At 43.5% G+C, this 21,052-nt stretch overlaps 1 protein-coding gene across 5 annotated transcripts in view; it reads left to right on the top strand.

Annotated features, from left to right (window-relative positions):
• The window catches only part of LOC144679959 (adhesion G protein-coupled receptor B1-like), a 186,727-nt gene that overhangs the window by 77,705 nt on the left and 87,970 nt on the right, over positions 1–21,052 (top strand). For 3 of the 5 annotated variants that reach the window (XM_078540967.1, XM_078540966.1, XM_078540965.1), the window contains exons 6-8: positions 4,009–4,075; positions 4,216–4,301; positions 13,821–13,919. In XM_078540967.1, the coding sequence (XP_078397093.1) occupies positions 4,009–4,075; positions 4,216–4,301; positions 13,821–13,919 (252 nt within the window). The remainder of the gene's footprint in view (positions 1–4,008; positions 4,076–4,215; positions 4,302–13,820; positions 13,920–21,052) is intronic. The other 2 variants (XM_078540970.1, XM_078540969.1) reach the window with 1 other exon arrangement.

The raw sequence follows: 21,052 nt of genomic DNA, 5'->3' as shown, positions 1-21,052 counted from the left end.
TTTTGAGAGGGACATGGCTATTGGTGTTTTTCATAACCATCTAGTAATCAAGATTTTTATTCTGTCCTCCCGTCAAAGTAGTGACTCTTGTTTCCATGGGTACGAGCTTCAGGATACATTACCAAAATTACCATTCTCTATGTGCAGTCATTGACAGTGAGTGCTGGAAGGATGTATAACAATGGGAATGAGCATCTTAGCCAATTCGGCTTTGCGAGCCCCACTTCCCACTCCAATTTTGCCATATAACAGTGCTAATTTTGTGCAAAATGGGGATATATGCTTCAGAGCTGCAAATGAGAGAGGGAAAAATATTTCAATAATGGCATCCTGGACAGTTACACCGCATGCAAGGTTATCTCAGCAATCTTCATCTTAAGTGTAGCATTGTAGCTGTTAACTAAAAGGAGTCATACAATATTGAATTGCATAGTTTACTTTAGTGGCTTCCATGCACATAGGTTAAATATCAATTAGCACCTTCATTCGACAGATCGGTGTTTGTTGAAAAGACTCCAGTGGGGGAAAAAATAGTAATGAGTTCAAATTTCCATCACAGTTGACTTCCCTATTTTTTACATTCCACCACAGGGTGGACTATGTTCTCAATTCGTTGTAATTTATTTATTAAAGGCTGCCCTGCATGCTGAGCGCTGAGCTTCATCAACAAATAGGGCTTAATGCATCATTCTTCTCACGGACATACTCCTGATGTTGAGTAATGAGTTTCTTTATCATATTTGACCTTAGAGCTGCTTTGCCAACCTATACTTAATTAATAAGCAAACATTATTAATGAAAAGTGCTCTCCATTAATCTTTGTTAAAAAATTCAAACTGTTAATGAGTATTGCAGTAAACAGATACAATTACTGGAGAAAAAAGGGCACACTTTGACTTAACTTTGTCAAGTGCAAAGCCTACAAATGTGTTATGTTAATTCACTAGAATTGTTACATTAGCCATTGTGGCTTCCCCAGGTTGTAACCTGTTCCAGTATTTTCAATTTTATCAATTTTCATTCCTGCTGACACTTGGTTGAGTCTTGGTAATCCTCCATTATCTTGCCCATGTGACAACTCTTCATCTTGAAAGTGAAGCTTGGGCTTTCCATTTTTGGTCAACTGTCATTGCAGCATTAGCCAAGGGGTGCAGTGGAAAATTCCGTCCTTTCAGAAATCTGCCCACTTTGTGCTTGAAGAAGGCTCAAGCAGTATGGAGCAAACAAACCAGTCCTTATGATGTTTTCATTTGAGGAGTGGACTGAGTTGTACTCCCCTCTGTGTTTCTCACTGAGCCCTTTGCTAGCTGAAGTTACTCCAGTCACCGCATGCTATGAGTAGGAAAAGTCTCAAGAGACAGAACTTGGACAGGAATGGACTTCAGCATTAGGAAAAGAAAGTAAAAGGCAAGAGGATGAGGGAATTGGAGTAAGAGAAGGACAAAGGTAAAGGGGGCAGGAATCATGGACAGAACAGAATGGTGAAGTGCACAGAGTAGGGTAGGGGAAAAATATGGTGGACTGGAGAGAGGGAAAAGTGGAAAGGCAAGAGAAGGAAGAGCAGTCAATGAAAAAGGAAAATGGATGTGGATGAAGGAAACAAGATGGACAAAACTGGAAACAGCGCTTTGTGATACAGGCAAAAGAGTGAGATTCACTGAGGGGAGAGGGCATTGAAAAGTATATTGATTCACTGAGAGCAAGGACGGAGACATGCCAGTATTAACTGTGAATGTTAAAGGGAAAATATGAGAGAAGAACATTTCAGCATGAATGGAGAAGTGAGGGGAGAGAAAGGAACATATACGCAGGGAGGGAAAGGAGAAATGTTGGACTGCAAGAGGATTGTGGGGAAGCAGAGTACCATGTTCTATAACATCTTTGAGCTAATGATTCCTTTATATTTCCTACCGGCCTATATTAAGTTAATTGGTCCTTAGTTCCCTGAACTTGTCCTATCTCCCAATTTCTGGATAGTAATCATATCAGCTGCATGCTAAACTCTAGCACTATTCCCTTTTGTAATGATTTTTTTTTACATGTATGTAACAGTGTGCCTGCTATCACTTCCCTCACTTAAACACATATGGATACATTTTATCCGGACCAAGGGTTTCATCCTCTCTAAGGGCAGCAGTTTCCCCCCGTTGGGGGTGTTGAGCGGGAGCGACCGTGAGTGGGCGGGTTCCCGATCGGCGCCCCCGCTTGGGGGCGTGGCGCCATTTTACGTGGGTGAGCCAATTAAGGCCTGCCCAGGGTGATGTCCGCTCGGAAGTGCTATGCACTCCCTGTGCGGGCAGGGGGGTTTCCCTCAGCCGGGAGTGCGGTCTTTCGCGCATGCGTGCGACAGAGTGCACAGATCTCCCTGAGGCAAAGTGCTGCTCAAGATTCAAAATTTCATCTAAGGCAGAAAAAAATATTCCTGACATGTCCCCTCACGTGACACTGTCACATGAGCTGGGACATGTCAATTTCTTTTATTTAGACATTTCATACAAATTTTAATACCCTCATGAAACCTCATACCGCCCATGGATGAGGTTTCATGTTTTTTCTGAAGGCCGCCTGGGCTCCTTGCCTGCCCGCCAACCTTAAGGTTGGATGGGCAGGTCCATTAATCAGTTTAATTCCTTTTTTTGATGGCATTAATAGGTCTTTGACATTTTGGCTGTGCGCCCGCCGAACTGAAAATCTAAGTGACGCGAGGTGACGTCGGCACACACACCCGACGTCACCCCGCGTTGTTTTATGCGTCAGCGAGCGGACCCCGTCCCCTGCTCACCAACCGGAAGATGCAGCCCTAAGTTTGACTAACTGATCAATCATGTCCCCCCTTTGTATCTTAAATACCTTTATTTTTTTTTGATCTCTTCTTCTGATGTCAAGTCCACGATGAGAAATAGTGAGGCAAAGTAATTATATAATACTTCTGCCATTAACTGAGAGTTTTCTGATGTGTGCCTTAGTGAACTTATTTGCTTTCTGATTTTTCTTTTGTTATTTATGTGTCTGCAGCAGAATTACTTACTATATTTATGTTCCTTGATAATTTAATTTAATAGTTTCTCATTCCTTTCCTAATTGTTGTTTGACTTGTTTCCTAATGTTTTTTGTATTCCCTTTTGCCATCCTCTCCTTTGTTGTCTGTGTACTTAGCGTGTGCCTTTTTTCTTTATTCATCCATCTTGTATCATTAAAGTTAATTTGTTCTTTTCCCCTGGACTCTTATCATCATTTTAAATGTTTCTCATTGCAGTTCTATTTCTCTGTCAGTAAGGTTTTCCAGTTTATTTTTTCATAATTCCTTTCTTATCCCTTTAAAATTAGATTTTTTTCTAATTTATTACTTTGTAATTACCCTTCAGGCTTTCGTTTGTTTATGATTTTTTGCCTTTGGTACAAGTGATGGAATATTAAGTGTACCTATAGCTTAAGTTAGATGCCCATCTAACAACTTGTTTTCAGGTGTTACGGAGATTATAGCCAGGCTTTGTTTTTGAGTTGTCAGGTTTTGGGAGCTGTGTTAACCTTATTTGAAACTGATGGTTTGCTTTTGCTAGTTTTCAAAGTTGGCTGATATTTATATTTATTCTGTACAGTGCTATTGACTGGCTAACTTTGACTAACATCTGCAGAAGGTGTCGGTCTTATATTGCAACCTAAAAATGGTTATCATCATTTGCTCAGTTAAAAATTGGACAGGGGATGATAGCCAGCAGCTGGGAATTTGTCTCAAAATATGGAAATTTGCCTTGATGTTGATGTAAGTCACGTGGAAAACTTTATGATGAATGACTCCTTATCATCAGATACTGAAATAAATGTAGATTTTAAAAATGTAATCCTATTTAAAGAAGCAGATGTCTATTTTCCATGTCAAAAATTTCTGGACATCTTCCTGAAAGACTAGGCTATCTAGTCATAAAGCAGATGCATGATAATTTTGCATTCTCCAGATCTCAGCAGACCCCACATCTAACCCTCTACCTTTGTACTGTTTCCTTGCAGTTGCTGGCTTTCCTTGGAAGGAGGTCTGCTGTACGCTTTTGTGGGACCTGCCGCCGTTGTTGTTTTGGTATCAAGTTTCCAATCTCATTTCAGTAACCATTGATTGCAGTCTCAGTAGTAAAGTAATGAAAGAAAAAGTTACATTTTGGAGCTCTGGTTGTTGACCGTAAAAAGATATTTTATGTTTATACATTTTTATTTCAACAGGTGAACATGGTTATTGGCATTCTGGTATTTAACAAACTTGTATCCAAAGATGGAATAACAGATAAGAAACTGAAGGAACGGGCAGGGTATGATTATAAATACATCATCTAGCATTTTATTATCCTTGAAAGATATTCACCATATTTCCTTGACTAGAAACAAGCAATACTGTCTTTTACTTCTGGAATACGAAGTTACATAACCTTAAATATACTTGCTCATAGTAACCTTGAAGTGTTAAATTATTAATGATTACCATATTCGGACATCATCGAACCATTGACATAGTATAATGTTCACACTGATACCATGTGTAGTCACCATATATTTTCCACGATGTTTAATTTTACTTCATAATTGGATCACCACTCTCTGTTGTGTTTGAAAGGAATGTTTGAATTTAAAGCAAAAGCATCATTTTTGTTGGCCAACAATGCATGCCTTGCTTAGCTAATAGGCAGTGTAAACTAGAGATAAAAACAAAAAACTGCGGATGCTGGAAATCCAAAACAAAAGCAGAAATACCTGGAAAAACTCAGCAGGTCTGGCAGCATCGGCGGAGAAGAACAAAGTTGATGTTTCGAGTCCTCATGACCCTTCCGCCGATGCTGCCAGACCTGCTGAGTTTTTCCAGGTATTTCTGTTTTTGTTTAGGCAGTGTAAACTCCTATTGCCCGACTGCTCTGGAATGAGCATACAAGGTTGCTGAACATAAATACAAGTGAAGGTGTACAGATCCTTTAAGCACAAATTCAAAATTTAAGTACTGCATCATTTAGTAGATTTTGCTGCTCATAGCACACATTTGGGCTATTTCATTGTATTAAATATTGATGCTTGGTATCATTTTAATAAAGTGTTCGTGTAATTATTTTAGAATTTTCTTTTCTCCCCTCCCAAAGGCTGTGATGCGTGCTGGTATACCATTCCTTAAGCATTAGCTTTCAATGCATCGCCTCATGTTTTAGTCTGTACAGTGTATGTATTGCTAAGATGTTCAGTCATGTGAAGCATTATAGGCAAGTCTGATTCTGAACTCACCTAGCAACTAGTCAGGCACACTAACAGGGATCTGAACAATTGGGATAATGTCCGTGGCTGGTTTTTAGCTTATGGAGGCTGATATAAATTTTGACAGTCACCACTGCCCTAGCTGAGATTAGCTAATTCAGCAGAGACCAGGGCCAGAATTTTCCCGTTGGCGTGCAGGGGCGGGCCCTGCACGCCCGCGCGTAAAATGACATGCGGTGACATCGGGCGAGCGTCCCAACGTCACTGCGCGCCATCGCAATATTTGGGAAGGTGGGCGTGCTCTAAGTTCAGATGCACGCCTGCCATCAATTAACGGGGAAGGAAGCAATTGATCTCGATTTTTCGCGGCCCAAGCGATCTTCAGGTCGTCGCACGGGCATAATGGGCAGGCGGATAGGGGACATTTGTATAAACCTCATCCAGAGGCAGGACAAGAGGGCTGAATAGGGTCGCGAATGTGATGTTTGAGGTATTTAAGTGTGAAAGTAACTTATACTTGCCTGAGTGAGCAGGAAGATTTCAAAACTCTTACCAACTGCTAGGACAGGAGTAAAAGTCTTGGTCAGGACTCTATAGTAGAGATTATTTCTGGGACCTGCAGCTTTCAGGAAGCCTTCCCTCAGCCTGGGAATGGGAATTGTGCTCTCCACTGGAGGCACCTGGAGGAGGAAGGGAAGGCCAGAAAAGGGAGGAGGCCAGGAGTCCACATTCAGCTTCCAGGGGAGCTACCTTTGGGAGGAGAGGCGCAGGGGCAGCAGGAAGTCCAAGGCAGAAGGGCCCACAGAAGACGCCACTATCCTGCTGCCAGGGTTTACAGGTGGCGAAGCAGCGACCTCAATATGTTTGGGGTGCAGTGCCGAAGGGAGACTGTCACCTCCATCTGTCAGAAGATAGGCCATGAGATCTCCGCAAACTTTGTGGGTGGACACCCCATGCCAGTGACTCAACTGCCCTCAACTTCTATGTCTCCGACTCTTGCCAGGGCTCGGTGGGTGATCCCTGTGGAGTCTCCCAATCAGCTGTCCACAGTTGTGTCAAGCAGGTGACTGACGCTCTATTCAGGCGTGCATTGACTTTCATCCACTACCGCTGGGACGATGCCAGTCAGACACAGCGAGCCAGAGGCTTCGCGGCCATTGCTGGCTTCCCCCGCGTCCAGAGTGCAATTGACTGCACACATCTGGCCATCAAGGCGCCAGCAGGAGAGCCCAGTGCCTTTGTCAAGAGGAAGGGCTTCCACTCCATGAACGTGCAGCCAGCCCACCACAGATGGGCCTTCAACACAGGCCAGGGCCGCAGGCTCCACACTCGATACCTGAGTGCTAAATCAGCCTGGATAGTAACATTAACTAAAGCCCTTGTCAATAAAGCTCAATGTCAAACAACTCACTCATATTATCATGGCTTCCCATACACATGCAGAAGTAAGGAATCACCCTGAGGCATGGCAACATGTCAAAATTTATTGAGTAAACAAAAATAACTTCATAAAGCAAAATAAAAACGGCATTGGACATCACACCAAGTCTTCCAGAAAGTATTATGGGCCAACATAAAAGCACAAGTGAAAAACCCGTGGTGTGCCTAAGGTGCCTTAAATTTACGTTTATGGGTGTTACATCTAGGTGCTGTCTCCTTGCTGGCACTGGCATCTGAGACAGCCTGCTCACTGTGCTGTCCTGTTGGCCTCAATGATCTTGGCGATCGTCCTCTGGCCCACGGAGCATTTGATGGCCCCGCCTGGAAGGGAGTGGCCAGTTCCACAGCTGGCTTCTCCCCAGTCATTGCAGCCTCATTGGATGCCACGGTCACTGGCGGAGGGGTGGAGGAGCTGCTGAGAGGAGCCCACAGAGACAACAGGCAGCTGCTGGGCTGACGTGAGGTTGCTTCGGACCTCCCTGCTCACCATAGATGAATGGGCACTGAGCCCATCTGCGGCCAATGCCACTGTAAGGGCTTGCAGGTCCCCAGAAGGACCTGATTGTTCTCCTGGAGGTGCCTCTCCATGAGAGTTGCCACTCTCTCCATGGAGTAAGCATGGCGCTCAGTCATGAGACTCATTGCACCGGTGATGCTCCACGTGGACTCCTCCAGCACGGGCACCATGCTACACATAGCCCCATGTATCCCCGCCAGATTGTCCCGCATACCCTGCTGCACCTCCAGCATGCGCTACCTCACAGATGACTCCAGAGGCACATCATCAGCCACCAACCGAGCAAGTTCTCCGACTGCCGGTGCCCTGGCCACTCTCTGTCTCTGCCCGCACCTCAAGCAACTTTGAAGTGCCCTCACCGCCGTGCCATGGGTCACTAGCCGAAGATCTAATTTCCACCGAGGTGCTAGTATCTGCACTGGTGCCTGCCTGGCTGAGGTGGTGTGATGCTGGTGAGTGCATTTGCTCAGGGGCTTCAGGGGTTAGAGGTGGGCCCTCTGCCTCCTCCTCCCGGCCCTGCTCCAGTGATGCTGAAAAGAAGAAAAACAGCATTTGATTAGTTACAGCGCAGACAATGTCAATTTGCATGCTGCTCCCCTGGATCATTATGTGCTCATCCTTCCATAATCAAGGCTAAACCCATGTTGTTAACTTCAATCACGAGCATTCAGCAGTGCCATGATTTCTGTGACACACATGGTGACCTGAGTGCTTGCTAAACATACCTCCCCGTGGCACCCCAGCCTCACCGCTACCGGTGGACCTGGGGGCATGGCGCCTCTCAAGATCCACGGCCTGCTGCTCAAAAGCCGATAGGATAGAAAACTGGGTCTGCCCTCCGCCAGTCCGCATTTGTTCCGATGCATTGTGCGCAATCTTCTCCTGAAAAGGAGAGAGGAGCATTGATTAGTCCAGCCTGTACCTGAATTCCCATCCCCAACCCAGCCAGAGTGGGACACTGCAGGGCTCCAGTGCTTCATCACCCTGCAGCTGCCGCACACTCACCCAAACAAGCCAGGGCTGACCACCCCCCCCATTGCCCAGATGCTGCCTCCTCCACATGTGGCACCACAAGGTGCCACTTTGCTAAGCAAGGACGCACAAGCATGTGGAGTGCAAGCACCAGAAGATGGATTGGTGCCCCGCCAACTGGAAGCTCCCCTCCCAGCATGTCAGCACCCTGACGTCGACATGCTTCCCAGTTCCAGCACTCTGCCTCGGTGCAGACCCTTGACGTTCAACCCCATTCTATACTCTGGGTGTCAGTGTCACACATGCTACGGATCTAGAACACATCCTAGCTCAACCCTCTCAGGGTGAACTGGGCATGGGCAGTCTCTGCTGTCACACCCAGCGAGGGATCCGTGCCATGAGGCATTCAATGATGTTACTGTACTCAGAGTTGGCGGGGTTGCTGGGGGGAGGGGTGCAGGGGTTCTTTTGGGGAAAGGGTGACGACTGCATTAAGTGACTTGGGGCAACATGTTACTCATCCTTCCTGAGCGCAGGAGATCATTGGACCTTTTGCGGCACTGGAGCCATGTACGCCGCACCACACAATGGGAGCTAATACTCTCAACTACCACTTCCCACGGAGGTTTGGTCAGGTAGGGGGCCTCGGCCTCCCGTCTCTCAGTAGAAGGACCTCCTGCCGTGCTGCCACCTCCTCCAGGAGGGCAGCTAGGCACTCGTCTGAAAAACGAGGGGCACGCTGCCCTGTTGGCCTACCCTCTGGCCTGGCCTGCCCCGATGGCCTACCCTCCAGACTTGCGTCACCAACATTGCCCCTCTGCTGAGTCCTTCTCCCAGCCATTGTGAGCAGCCTTTCCAAGGCTGTCAGACCTTTATACAGGCCGCCGGGTCGTCATTGGACCTGGTGGCCTGAGCGTGCCCGCCACCGCCCACCCACCTGCACCCGCTCCCGACCGGCCCGCCTGACATGGGGAAAATTCTCCCCCAGTTTGTGTGACTCAATTCCAGACGGATCGATGTATACACTGACTGAGCAATCAGAATAGCAAGATGTTTATCTTTGAAAAAGTGCATTTTATATTTTTGTGCAACTTAAACCTAGGATTTTCCATCAACATTAATTTTAACAAATTCATCAACTACATATGGCTATTGGTTTTTTTTTACAATTTCAGAAAGGCGAGTTGCTTTAGGAGTGAGTTAGTGTTTTAACCGTTGACAAGACAATACAAGATGTGCCTGGCCTCCTCATCTCTATTTTGTGATCTCCATGGTGATAGCAGAACAGTATTAAGTAAGGGTAAACTATTAATGTTCTTTCATTCAGGCTGCCGAAAACAAAATTAGTTCTTACAAAATGTGAATGCCATATATGGTGAGAGTTGCTGACTTCAAATATCCAAGACTTGCATTTAAATCCAAGGCCATTACGGTGAAAGGCCTGGCTTCTTCTGTAGCAACAGTCGACACATGTCGTTGCTTAGCAACCTACTTTCTCACAGTCGATGGAAAGAAAATGGGGACTAGCTGTGAGAACAAAAAAGATTTATCAGTAAAATATTATTTGCTATTGGAAAGTGTGGAATGGTGACACAAACAAAGATTTATATGTTTTACCGAAGGGATAACTGGAGACTCTGAAGCAAGGGCAGGAAATAAGTTGTAAAAATGTATGACTCCAGCTAGGTGGAGTTCCGCCAAGGTTGAGAATGCAGACCGTCAGCTCCTTCACATTCCCTGCCTGCCTTCTTCAACGCCTTCCGTGACTCCTTGCAGTCCTATATTTAGAGGGAGACTTGACTCCGCAGCAAAGCAACCAATGCTATAAAGCTGTATGGTGGCATTGTGAATATGTGTTAAGAGCAGGCTGCAAAAAGGATTTTTCAATTATTGACTGGAGCAGCAGTTTGCTCTGAAAGTTCAAATTCATGACAGTCATGTTGACCTTTACTGTAAATGTTCTTTAGAATCTGCATTCAGAAATTTGAGCAAGGAACGTTCCTATTAATACCGGGCATGCCGGTGCTAGGCATTGGACTGCGAAAGGCCCAAAAATCTTAGGACAAAATAAAAGGGGTGGTCTGGGATCCACCCCTTTCTCTTGACCGATGTGCCAGAAAAAATGGACGCTTTCAAGAAAGGGTCTGAAAAAATCGGCTGTAATGTATGCGATTGGGGTTGGTAATGGGGAGGTGGTGGTTGGGCAAGCTTATGCCGCAATGCAGCATGTTGTTGCTCCATTGTGCTATGCCACAATAAAATGTTTTAAACTTTGTTTTTAAATTTGTATGCTCATCTGAAATTTTTGGCAGCATTTCCGGGCTTTGAATAGGGCGAGAACACAAGTGGATAGGGATCGTAAAATGCTGTTAGGCTCATTAACTGCCCTGTTATCTCTAAAGGAGGCTGACTGGAAGTTTCTCACACTGGTGGGGAAGTGGGGTAGGGCAACGCTCCAGAGAGGCCAAGAAGCCTTCCCTGCTTGCCTGAGTATGAGAGCAGCCACATGCCACCCTGTAGAAGGGTAGACGGGTAGCCCCCCGCCACCCCCTCCATCTCTCCCCGCCCCCCAGTAGTAGCTTGGCTGCAAGAACTATATTTTGTTTAAGGTTTTTTTTAAAAATTGGTGTGAGGGCACCATGTTGAAGCAACCTCTCTGTTACTTACCATCCACTGCACGCTGCTGCTCCTCTCAAGCTGGAAGGCCTCTGATTGGCCCCGAAACTTTGAAAGCCTGCTTGCTACCCTTAGCTTCCCTGTCCAACTATCCCCATGGCAATTATTGAGATGCTTCTGTGAACATCCCAACCTGAGTGACTGTTTCCCAAGATTAGTGGACAGGAGCAAAAATTAGGTTGCAACCCCAAAGACGCGAGGGATCCACAGGAACGGCCCTCAACACAAAGTTGGTGATAGGGAAGTTTTTCTCTCAGGTGCTAGCCCTGGGAGAGAGAGGCAAGGCCAAGTCTAGGAAGGCCCAAGGACTCCTTGTGCGCTCGAGAAGAACATTCCTGCTCTTCATCTCCATCAAAGAATCTTTAGTAAAGTGAAATTTATACACTTACTATGTCCATGTCTTGCTATTCTGCTGTCTCCAGCCAGGTTTTGCTGTCAGGTTTGGCGCTCTGCGACCTTTGTATGTAAAATAGGTCCCTGCCCACCTAGGTTAAACAGCCCTTCCAGGTCTGATCTAACGTCAGTTAAGATGATGGAGGGACAGAAGTGCTTTGGCAATGTGGTGCGATCACCTTGTTAACTTAATGCCCCTGTCCGTGCCATTCCCACTGGGTGGGCAAGGTTAAAATTGACCTTGATCTGGGAGACTGTATGATTAATGTCGGATTGTTTGTTGGGAGTTTTAGGTCCATCATTCTACTCTTTTCTTTAGTTCCCCATCCTTGATCCCCTCAGCACCTCTCGTATTCATGAGAGAGTGGCATCAAAATCTGTGCTTATTCGGGTAGAGTATGGTTATTTGTGCACTTGCCTGCTCTCAAACACCTCAGTGGGCTGCAGCAATAATTTGTTCTTCTGGACTCTCAAGTCTGAAAGTGAGGTTTCGTAATTCAGCTAAATCAAGAGCTATATAGAATCCAAATTGAAATTATGAATTGCCAACCCCCTCAGAAACCCTTCAGTACTTCTTGCAGATAGTTACCATAGTGATAATAATAGAGATAAATTTGGAAATAAATACATTTCACCTATTAAAAAAAAACTTATTGCATCTTTTTCACACATCATTCGAAGTGAATTCAAACTATTGAAATAAATTGTTCAGCATATTCACGGATCAATGTAAATTGTGCAAAATTAAATTGCAAAGCATCTGTTTGGAGCATTGGCACTGAACATTAGCAGAGATGGCACAAGGGAGTGCGTGCAGGTATGCAGCCTGCTTTCTTCCACAAGCCTGAGGAATGCTCTGAAAGTCTCTGCGCAATCAGGTGCAATCACTTCGGGTGGCCCTGGTGAACTGCATTGTAAGGCTTAGAATCTGTCACTCATTGGCACTAGTTTAGCAGTCTCACTGGAGATCATCAGGAGCTGTCAAAGAGATCCAACCTGTCTCTGCACTGAAGTTGAACGCGGGGGCTCAGATAATGCTCCAAACCATGATGTTACTCTGCTCCTCCCAAGGGAATAAGAAAGGTCTAGTTGAAAAGGTTTTCATTCTTATATTTCACGCTTGCTTCTTCAAATTAGATCCCATTCTTTCTGTCCTGCATTTTTCTTACTATCTGCAGCTTTTTAAAATCAAGGTTAGAAACACCTCATTGTTACTGATTTATTACACCTTTCACCTTTTTCAATATTTAAATATTTTTTAAAGAAAAGTTCCATTCATTTAAATAGTTGGGTAATTGCAAAGATATCTTCATGGATATATTCAACACTTGAATTACAAGTCCTTCCTTTTATCCCCTACCCCATAAATCTCCAGCTGACATTCACAAAATTAGCCTGAAAGTGAAATCTAAATGCAGATGTATGTTAAAAATCCCAAAATAGTATGACCATTCATCCCATTGAATCTGGGTCAACTTTTGCAAAGAACAATCCAGTTAGTCCCACTTTCTGGTTGGTCCCAATCCACATATCCCTGCAATTCTTTCTCCTTCAGGTATTTACCCAATTCCCTTTTGAAAGCTAAGGTGCATCTGTAGCTGCCACACAACTGGCAGTATGTGCCGAATCCCAACAACTCATTGCTTAAAAAGGGTTTTCCTCATGTCCCATCTGGTTCATTTGCCAATCCCCTTAAGTATATGTCCTTTGGTTATTGGCCCTTCAGCCATTAGAAACTATTCTAAAAATTCTCTTTATCTAAACCCTTCATGATTTTAAACACCTATATCAAATCTCCGCTTCGCCTTCTCTGCTGTAGGGACAACAGCTCCAACTTCTTCCTGTAACTGTAATCCCTCATCTCTGGAACCAAGTCTAATATACCTTTCCCATACCTTCTCTAAAGCCTTCATGTCCTTTAATGACTGGTGCCCACAGTAAACTCACTACTCCAGCTCGGACCAAACTAGTGTTTTATACAGGTTTAGCATAACTTCCTGGCTTTTGGACTCAGTGGGCTGAATTTTATGGGGTGCCATGGTCCCTTCACCACTGGTGAAGACTTAGGACATGGAATTTGCAGCAGATTGATGTACACGACATTTTGACGAGGTAGCATATGTTTTGAGCGATTTATGTAGGAATTCAATAATATTTAACTAAAAAAATAGGCTCATGCTAAGGCAAATAAAAAGGATGCTCTCTTACATTTCTTTGATATTTAATTGATAAATTTAAAAGTAGCATTGGCACATGATGTGATAATTTACTTTTCATGTATTTACTTAACATATACCAGTTCACTAATTGGAAGAATAAAGTCTCAACACATTGCAGAAATATGTAAAATTGAAACGTGGGAATGGTTTTACTTCAGAACTTCATTGCATTGCCAGTGAAATCTTGCTTCCCTTCAAGGAAATATGGGATATTGCTTGTCATTTTAAGTGGATTTCTTTACTTGTGTGTCTTTCTTTTAAATACTGACAAAATGAACAATCTTTACAAAGTTTTATTTTTCTGGATGAATATTATTTGTCTCTGATTTTTGTGTTAAAGTTCAATTTTTGTTTCAGTCTTTTAATTTTAATTGCAGTCAGATGACAGTACCCCTTTACGGTATGACGCTCAAATGTTCCAAGTGTGGAGTTATATCTTCAGCTGAAGTATCGGCTACAGTCACCAGTAACGCCATGTTAGTTCTTGTAATTTCAATACTTGTTTTTATTTTTGTCTTCTGAAGGCCATACCAACAGTTGATCGCAGGTTTACTAAGCAGATTGCATGCGTGGGTGGTAAAATTTTTTAAAATCTTGTGCCGAAAATCAAATTGTGACTATATTTTAACAGCAATAGCAGCAGAGCTCCTGCTTTTGCTGCTGTTACACTCGAATGGTTTAAATTTTCCCTCATTTTAAAAGCCTTGAGCTACTGAAAAAGTTAAAAATCCAGCTAGCTATCTGTTTTCCCTCCCATTGTGGAAGCGGTCTCTAAATTTCTGTTCTAACCTTCCAATTAAGGTGGAATCAAATCTGTTCACTACCATGGATTGATGAATCTTTAGCTTTGTTCCTACCAGAAGTGGTTTTGAAATGTTCTTTCACATTTACAATTTTTAAAAAGCGGGCAGTGGTTAAAGAGGGAGTCCCTACACAGTTGTAACCCACGCAGTGCTTTGCTATCGACTCCCATCAATCCAAATGGCATCATTGTATTGGACATCTCTAAATTATTGCATCGCATGCTTCCAATTACTGTTGGATTATTCTGCCAATAAGTTTCCTCTCCACACTCAGCTTATTGACGTACTGTGAGCCATGGACCTTTTATAGATGGGCTATCAGATTTAATAGGCAGTTTGCGGTACACCTGGCTACTAACTGGAAAACATAAAGAAATTCCACTGCTGAAGGTTTAGATCAGGCAGCCGCAGTGCTTACAAAATGTACAACAACAACTTCAACTTTATGGTGCCTGTAATGTAGGAAAATACCGCATGGTGCTTGTTTGATGTTTCATTGCAAGAAATTGCTGCTGCTCTGTAATTGGATGTTGGATGAGCAACCTGACAAAACAGGGACAGTGGAGGCATTGAGAGAAGTGGTGGTGAGGTAAAGCTGGATGTCAGTGCATATGTAGAGCATGAGTTATTTCCTGGGATGATGTTGCCGAGGGCCAGCGTACATTTGTCTCGGACGCTAACCTTTTGACAGAGCTTGCACTTGGTCATTCACACTGGGAACATACTCGACTGCTACAGGAACTTGGAATGTGAAACCTCAGTGTGAATGCTGCAATTCTCAATTATTTTTCTTAAATGGGGAATTGGTAATAGTTGCAATTATGATAGGACAACTTTTTAAATTTGCCGCCCACTAATGGAACAAAAGATGTGTACAAATAAATGTGATGTAACAATATTCAGGCTTCAACATTACTGTTGCCAAACACCACCAATACTTTCATTATGCTAACATTTCCGGCAATACCTGCTCCATATTTAAGTGGAATACTTTCTCCATTCATTTTCATCAAATCATGGAATAGAATCATTGAATAGTTACAGCACAGAAGGAGGCCATTTGGCCCTTTGTGTCTGTGCTGGCCCTCTGAAGGGGCAATTTACTTAGTGCCTCCCCACTGCCTTTTCCCCATAGCTCTGCAAATTTTTCCTTTTTGGATAGTGATCTAATTTCCTTTTGAAAGCCTCAATTGACCCTGCTTCCACCACACTGTCAGGCAGTGCATTCCATTATTTGCTGTGTGAAAAAAAAATTCCCTATGTCACCATTGCTTCTTTTGTCAATTACCTTACATCTGTGCCCTCTGGTTCTCGATCCTTCTATCAATGGGAACAGTTTCTCCCTATCTACTCTGTCCAGGCACCTAAATTTTAAATACTTTTCAAATCTCCCCAACCTTCTCCCCAAGGAAAACAGTCCCAACTTCTCCAACCTTACTGTGTAACCGAAGTTCCTCATCACTGGAACCATTCTCATGAATCTTTTCTGCACCCTCTTTAATGCCTTCACATCCTTTCTCAAGTGTGTTATGCAGAATTGGACGCAACACTCCAGTTGAGGCCAAACCAATGTTTTATATAAGTTTAACATAACTTGCTTTTGTACTCTATATCCATGTTGATAAAGCCCAGGATGTCGTATACCTTATTAAACTCTCTCAACCTATCCTGCTACATGCAGTGATTTATCCATAGGATTTATCTGGAGGAGTCCGAATGGCACTGTAACACTTCTGTGATACAGCAAGGTCCCTCTGCTTCTATGCTACCTTTAGAATTGTAGATTTTATTTTATATCGTCTCTCTTGTGGACCAGAATCAGCTATTTTTCCCTTGTTTGGCACTCTTCATACAACAGATTATTCAGATTATCAATCTTGATGCTGTTTTCAGTTCTATGCGATGAGTGGAGTCCTGGGTGAATTTTAATTGTTGGGCCATTGACCAATTGAAGGTTTTTTCAGAGGTGACACAGCAATCTAGTGTAGGACTTAGCCAAACTGCTCCTGATACCCCGATATCACACTGCTTTCCAGAGTCACTTATTGGCTGTCAAGATATACATAAAAAAAGGGAGTGAGGGGTTCAGCTTAAATGTTGTTGACCACAAGAGATCCAGAATAGATATGATGCATCTCCTGCCCCATAATTACAGTGGAGAAGGCTAGTTAATTGTAATCAAAATAGCTTTCATAGTAACATTGGCTGTTTTTATTGCACAGAAGTAAATTGTTTTAAAGCACACAATCACCCAGATATAAATAAGAATCAGTCGAAAGTTCTAGATAAGTGAACACTGAACTATCATTGCATATTTCTTAATGTAAGAAGCGTTGACATAGGTTTTAATGAAACCTTTTGTATGCATATTTTAATTTTCTAACAAAAAACTATTTCCAGTTTTATTTTACATCTTTAAAAATTCCATAGAAAATCTTTAGTTCCACTAGTGCTGACTAATCCTCTAAAGCACTCGTAGCATCTGAAATTCTGTCATTTCCACTTTCCTGCGTAGTGTTTCTGAAGTTGATTAAAAAGGACTGTAACATTTCACTATAAATCACCTCCGTAGGGCCTAACCTCAGTATGCACAGAATATCTAAATGTTGACTCGGAACCAAAGGCCTGGAGCATAAACCTATGTGTATGCCTCTGCCACTTTCTTTTTTAAAGGGCAGCATTTTGGCACTCTGTGAATAATGAAGGTCCAGTTCAGTAAAGACTTCAAGGTTCGCCAAAGAGGCTGCAGGCTGCTTTCATGTGGGAAATATGCATGTGTACAGCACTGAGGTTCTGCGACTTTAGAGAACACTTCTGCAACAACAGTTAAGTTCAATGCTGTAGACCATGGCTTGCCTTCTATGATTAATGGGCCTGCATTTGTTAATTACAATTAATGATAACATTTTTTTATTCGTTCAGGGGATGTGGGCGCCGCTGGCTAGGCCAGCATTTATTGCCCATCCCTAATTGCCCTTGTTCAGAGGGCATTTAAGAGTCAACCACATTGCTGTGGGTCTGGAGTCACATGTAGGCCAGACCAGGTGAGTATGGTAGATTTCCTTCCCTAAAGGACATTAGTGAACTAGACAGGGTTTTAGAACAATCATTGATGGTTTCGTGGTCATCATCATTGAATTCAAATTTCAGCATCTGCCATGTTTGATTCAAATCCAGGACTTCAGAACAGTACCCTGTCCCCCAGTGTCCATACCACTATGCCATCACCTCCCCCAAAAAGTGTGATGAATTTTATTAGAGCTAATGCCAAATGTGCTGGTCTCTGAACACTTTTTCCACTCATTCAAGAGAATATATTGCCCATCCTCAGTTAAGAGTCACTGTAGGCAGACTAAAGGGCATGAGTGAACCACATTTATTACTGAGACTGTAATTGCTTATAGTTCCAGATATTTTTTTAACTCATTAACTGAATTTATATTCCACCAGGTGGAGTGGGATGGGGTTTGAACCCATGTTATCCTGGGCCTCTGGACTACCAGCCCAGTGACATTACCACTATTCCACCAACTCCCCTTAACGTTGTTTGCTGAAAGGGAAAGAGAATGGATGGTTCTCTAAAGGTCTACAGTCAGTGCCTGTAATTGTAGTGAAAATGAATAAGTTATTAGTATATATAGCTGATACAATACAGAACCAAAAGCAGTTTGTCCCTGACTAAAACACTTAGGCACTATCCAGAACCCTGCGTCCTGCTCTGATTCCTTCACATTAAGGCTCTCGAAATGGTTTAGAATAGGGTTACTAGATTAATATCCAGCCCAGGATCCCTGAGCTATCGCAATAGGTTTTTAGACGAGGGAGCTGGGTCACTTTAATGTTGAAAAGTATATCATGATGGTTAAGAGTTTCTAGCCTGGGTATTCAACTTTGGAAGAGGGTTGTGCAGTGGAGTTAGATGCTTGAGAAACATTCAAAGGAGAGTTGGACAAGTTCCTGGAGCAAGCTGGTAATGTTGTTGACAGAAAGTAGCCTAATGCACCCTGTTCTTACGTGCTAGAACTTCTTCTCAACTGTCTTTAAGGGCGGGAGAGGAATTTCCCAGAATTCGTTTTTCCCTGTTTTTACCTTTATTTTGCCTTTGCCAGGATATTAAGTGGCTGTTAGTCGATGAAGGCATATTGGCAGTCGTGTTGCAGAATGGGATAGGCTTGATGGAATCTGGTCTTCATCTGTCAGTCTTTTCATGTCAGTAGATCTTTGTTTTGTGGTAACTTAAGTCTGCTTGCCATGTCAGCCCATGGACAGTAAGTTCAATAGAATGCCATAGTAACGAGGGAGAGTGGAGGAAGCGTCCACACTATTGTGTCCCAATTATGTGCAGACTGCTTGCTTCTGCTTATCCCAGCATTGATAAAATGATGGCTGCGTCTCAGGTGCTAGTGATTATACTTTAATCTCAAGGGACTAGGTTATAATGTAGCCAAGAGTAATGCAATTCAAGATATCTATCTTTGCTTGCTTTAGACAGCTTGACATGAAATGGATTCAGGTAGTCACAATCCCAACAGGGCAATGATAATTTTTGTTTTTGAGGCGATAACATATGAGAGATAGCAATGTCAAACCAGCAAGGCCAAAACCAAATTTTGTGCTCTCTTAGGGCTGGATTTTTAGGTCAGCAATCGGCGGGCCCGGGAGCGGCTGGGGAACAGACCGCCGTCCGTGATCGGCCCCCAACCACGATTTCACGCTGACTGGCCAATTAATGGCTGGCCAGCATGAAGAGCGCACTGATTATATCAGCGTGGGCGGGAGGAGGGCGGGCGCTGAGGAGCACTCACAGAAAGCTCCCTGAAGGCGGAGAACTGCCTCAGGGAACCGAAGACTTCAAAAGAATGAATGAAAGTTTTTAAATCCGGAAAATAATGTCCACGCAACACAAGCAGCCACCTGAGCATAAACATTATAAAAATTCTGCCCATACGTTTTTATTGATTTTTAAAAATCTAATAACGGTAACTTCATCCTGCCCTTGGATGAGGTTTTTAACCCGCCTGCCAACCGTAGCGTTGGACAGGCAGCAAAAAAATCCCAGTTAATCGCACCGTTAATGGTGCTAACTAATTGTTAGTAGGCGCACTTCTGAGTTTTGCACGCGCCCGCCGACCGAAATATCGCGCGAGTGTACGATGACTTCAGGACGCTTACCCGACGTCATCGCGCACTATTTTACTCGAGCGTGTCAGGCATCCGCCCACCCGCGGGACATAAAATTCTGGCCATAGGATCATAGAATCTTACAGCACAGAAGAGGGTTGGTCAGCCCATTGTGCCTCTGCTGGATCTTTGAAAGAGCTACGCAATTAGTCTGGCACTTGCTTTTTCTCCATCGCCCTGCAATCTTTTCCATTTCAGTTTCCCTTTGAAAATTACTGTTGAATCTACATCCACCAACATTTCAGGCTGTGTATTATATATATTAATGACTTGGAAGAGGGAAGTGAATGTACTCTCGCCAAGTTTGCAGATGACACAAAAATAGGTGGGAAGGCAAATGGTGAGGATGACACAAAAAGTCTGCAGAGGGATATAGACAGGTTAAGTGAGTGGGCAAAAATGTGGCAGATGGAATATAATGTGGGGAAGTGTGAGGTTATGTACTTTGGCAGGAAGAATAGAGGAGCTGAATATTATTTAAATGGAGAAAGACTGCAGAAAGCTGCAGCACAGAGGGATTTGGGGGTCCTCGTGCATGAATCCCAAAAAGCTAGCATACAAGTTCAGCAGGTAATAGGTAAGGCAAATGGAATGTTGGCCTTCATTTCAAAGGGATTGGACTATAGAAATAAGGAAATCTTGCTAAAACTATACAAGACACTAGTTAGGCCACACCTAGAATACTGTGAACAGTTTTTGTTCCCTTTATGAGGAAAGATATACTGGCATTGGAGGCAGTCCAGTTCACTAGGTTGATCCTGGGAATGGAGGGATTTTCTTATGAGGAAAGGTTGAGTCAGTTGGGCCTATACTCATTGGAGTTTAGAAGAATGAGAGGTAACCTTATTGAAACATATAAGAATCTTAGGGGGATTAACAGGGTAGATACTGAGAATTTGTTTCCCCTTGTGGGAGAGTCTAGGACCAGAGGGCATAATCTCAGAGTAAGGGAGCGCCCATGTAATACAGAGATGAGGAACTTATTCTCTCAGAGGGTAGTCAACCTTTGGAATTCTTTATCGCAGAGGGCTGTAGAGGCTGGGTCGTTAAGTATTTTCAAGGCTGAGATAGACAGATTTTTAATCAGTAAGGGAATCAAGGGCTATGGGGAAAAGGCAGGAAAGTGGAGTTGAGGATTATCAGATCAGCCATGAACTCATTGAATGGCGGAGCAGACTCGATGGGCTGAATGGCCTACTTCTGCTCCTACGTCTTATGGTCTTTTGGTGGGTGTTAGATCATAACAACATGCAGCCTAATATCATTTCTTCTCATCTTGCCTTTCGTTCTTTTTCCAAGAATATTAAATCTGCATCAGCTAATTACTGACGTACTTGCCAGAGGGAATGGCTTCTCCTTGTCCACTATTCATAATTTTCTATGTTTCAATTATATCTCCCCTTAATCTTCTCTGTTCTAAGGAGAACAACCCCAGCTTCTCTAGTCTGTCTACATAACTCAAGTCCCTCATTTCTGGATTCATTCTTGTAAATCTCCTCTGCAAGTTCTCTAAGCTCTTGACATCCTTCCTAAAGTGTGGTGTCCAGAATTGGGCACAATACACTAGCTGAAACTCAACCAGTTCTGTTGAGATTAAGGTATGTTGACAATGGGCGCATATTTAG

The sequence above is a fragment of the Cetorhinus maximus genome, chromosome 4, assembly GCF_964194155.1.
Source record: "Cetorhinus maximus chromosome 4, sCetMax3.hap1.1, whole genome shotgun sequence".
Taxonomy (NCBI): Eukaryota; Metazoa; Chordata; class Chondrichthyes; order Lamniformes; family Cetorhinidae; genus Cetorhinus; species Cetorhinus maximus.
The sequence above is the reverse complement of the archived record's forward strand: the minus strand, read 5'-3'. Positions and strand labels throughout refer to the sequence as shown.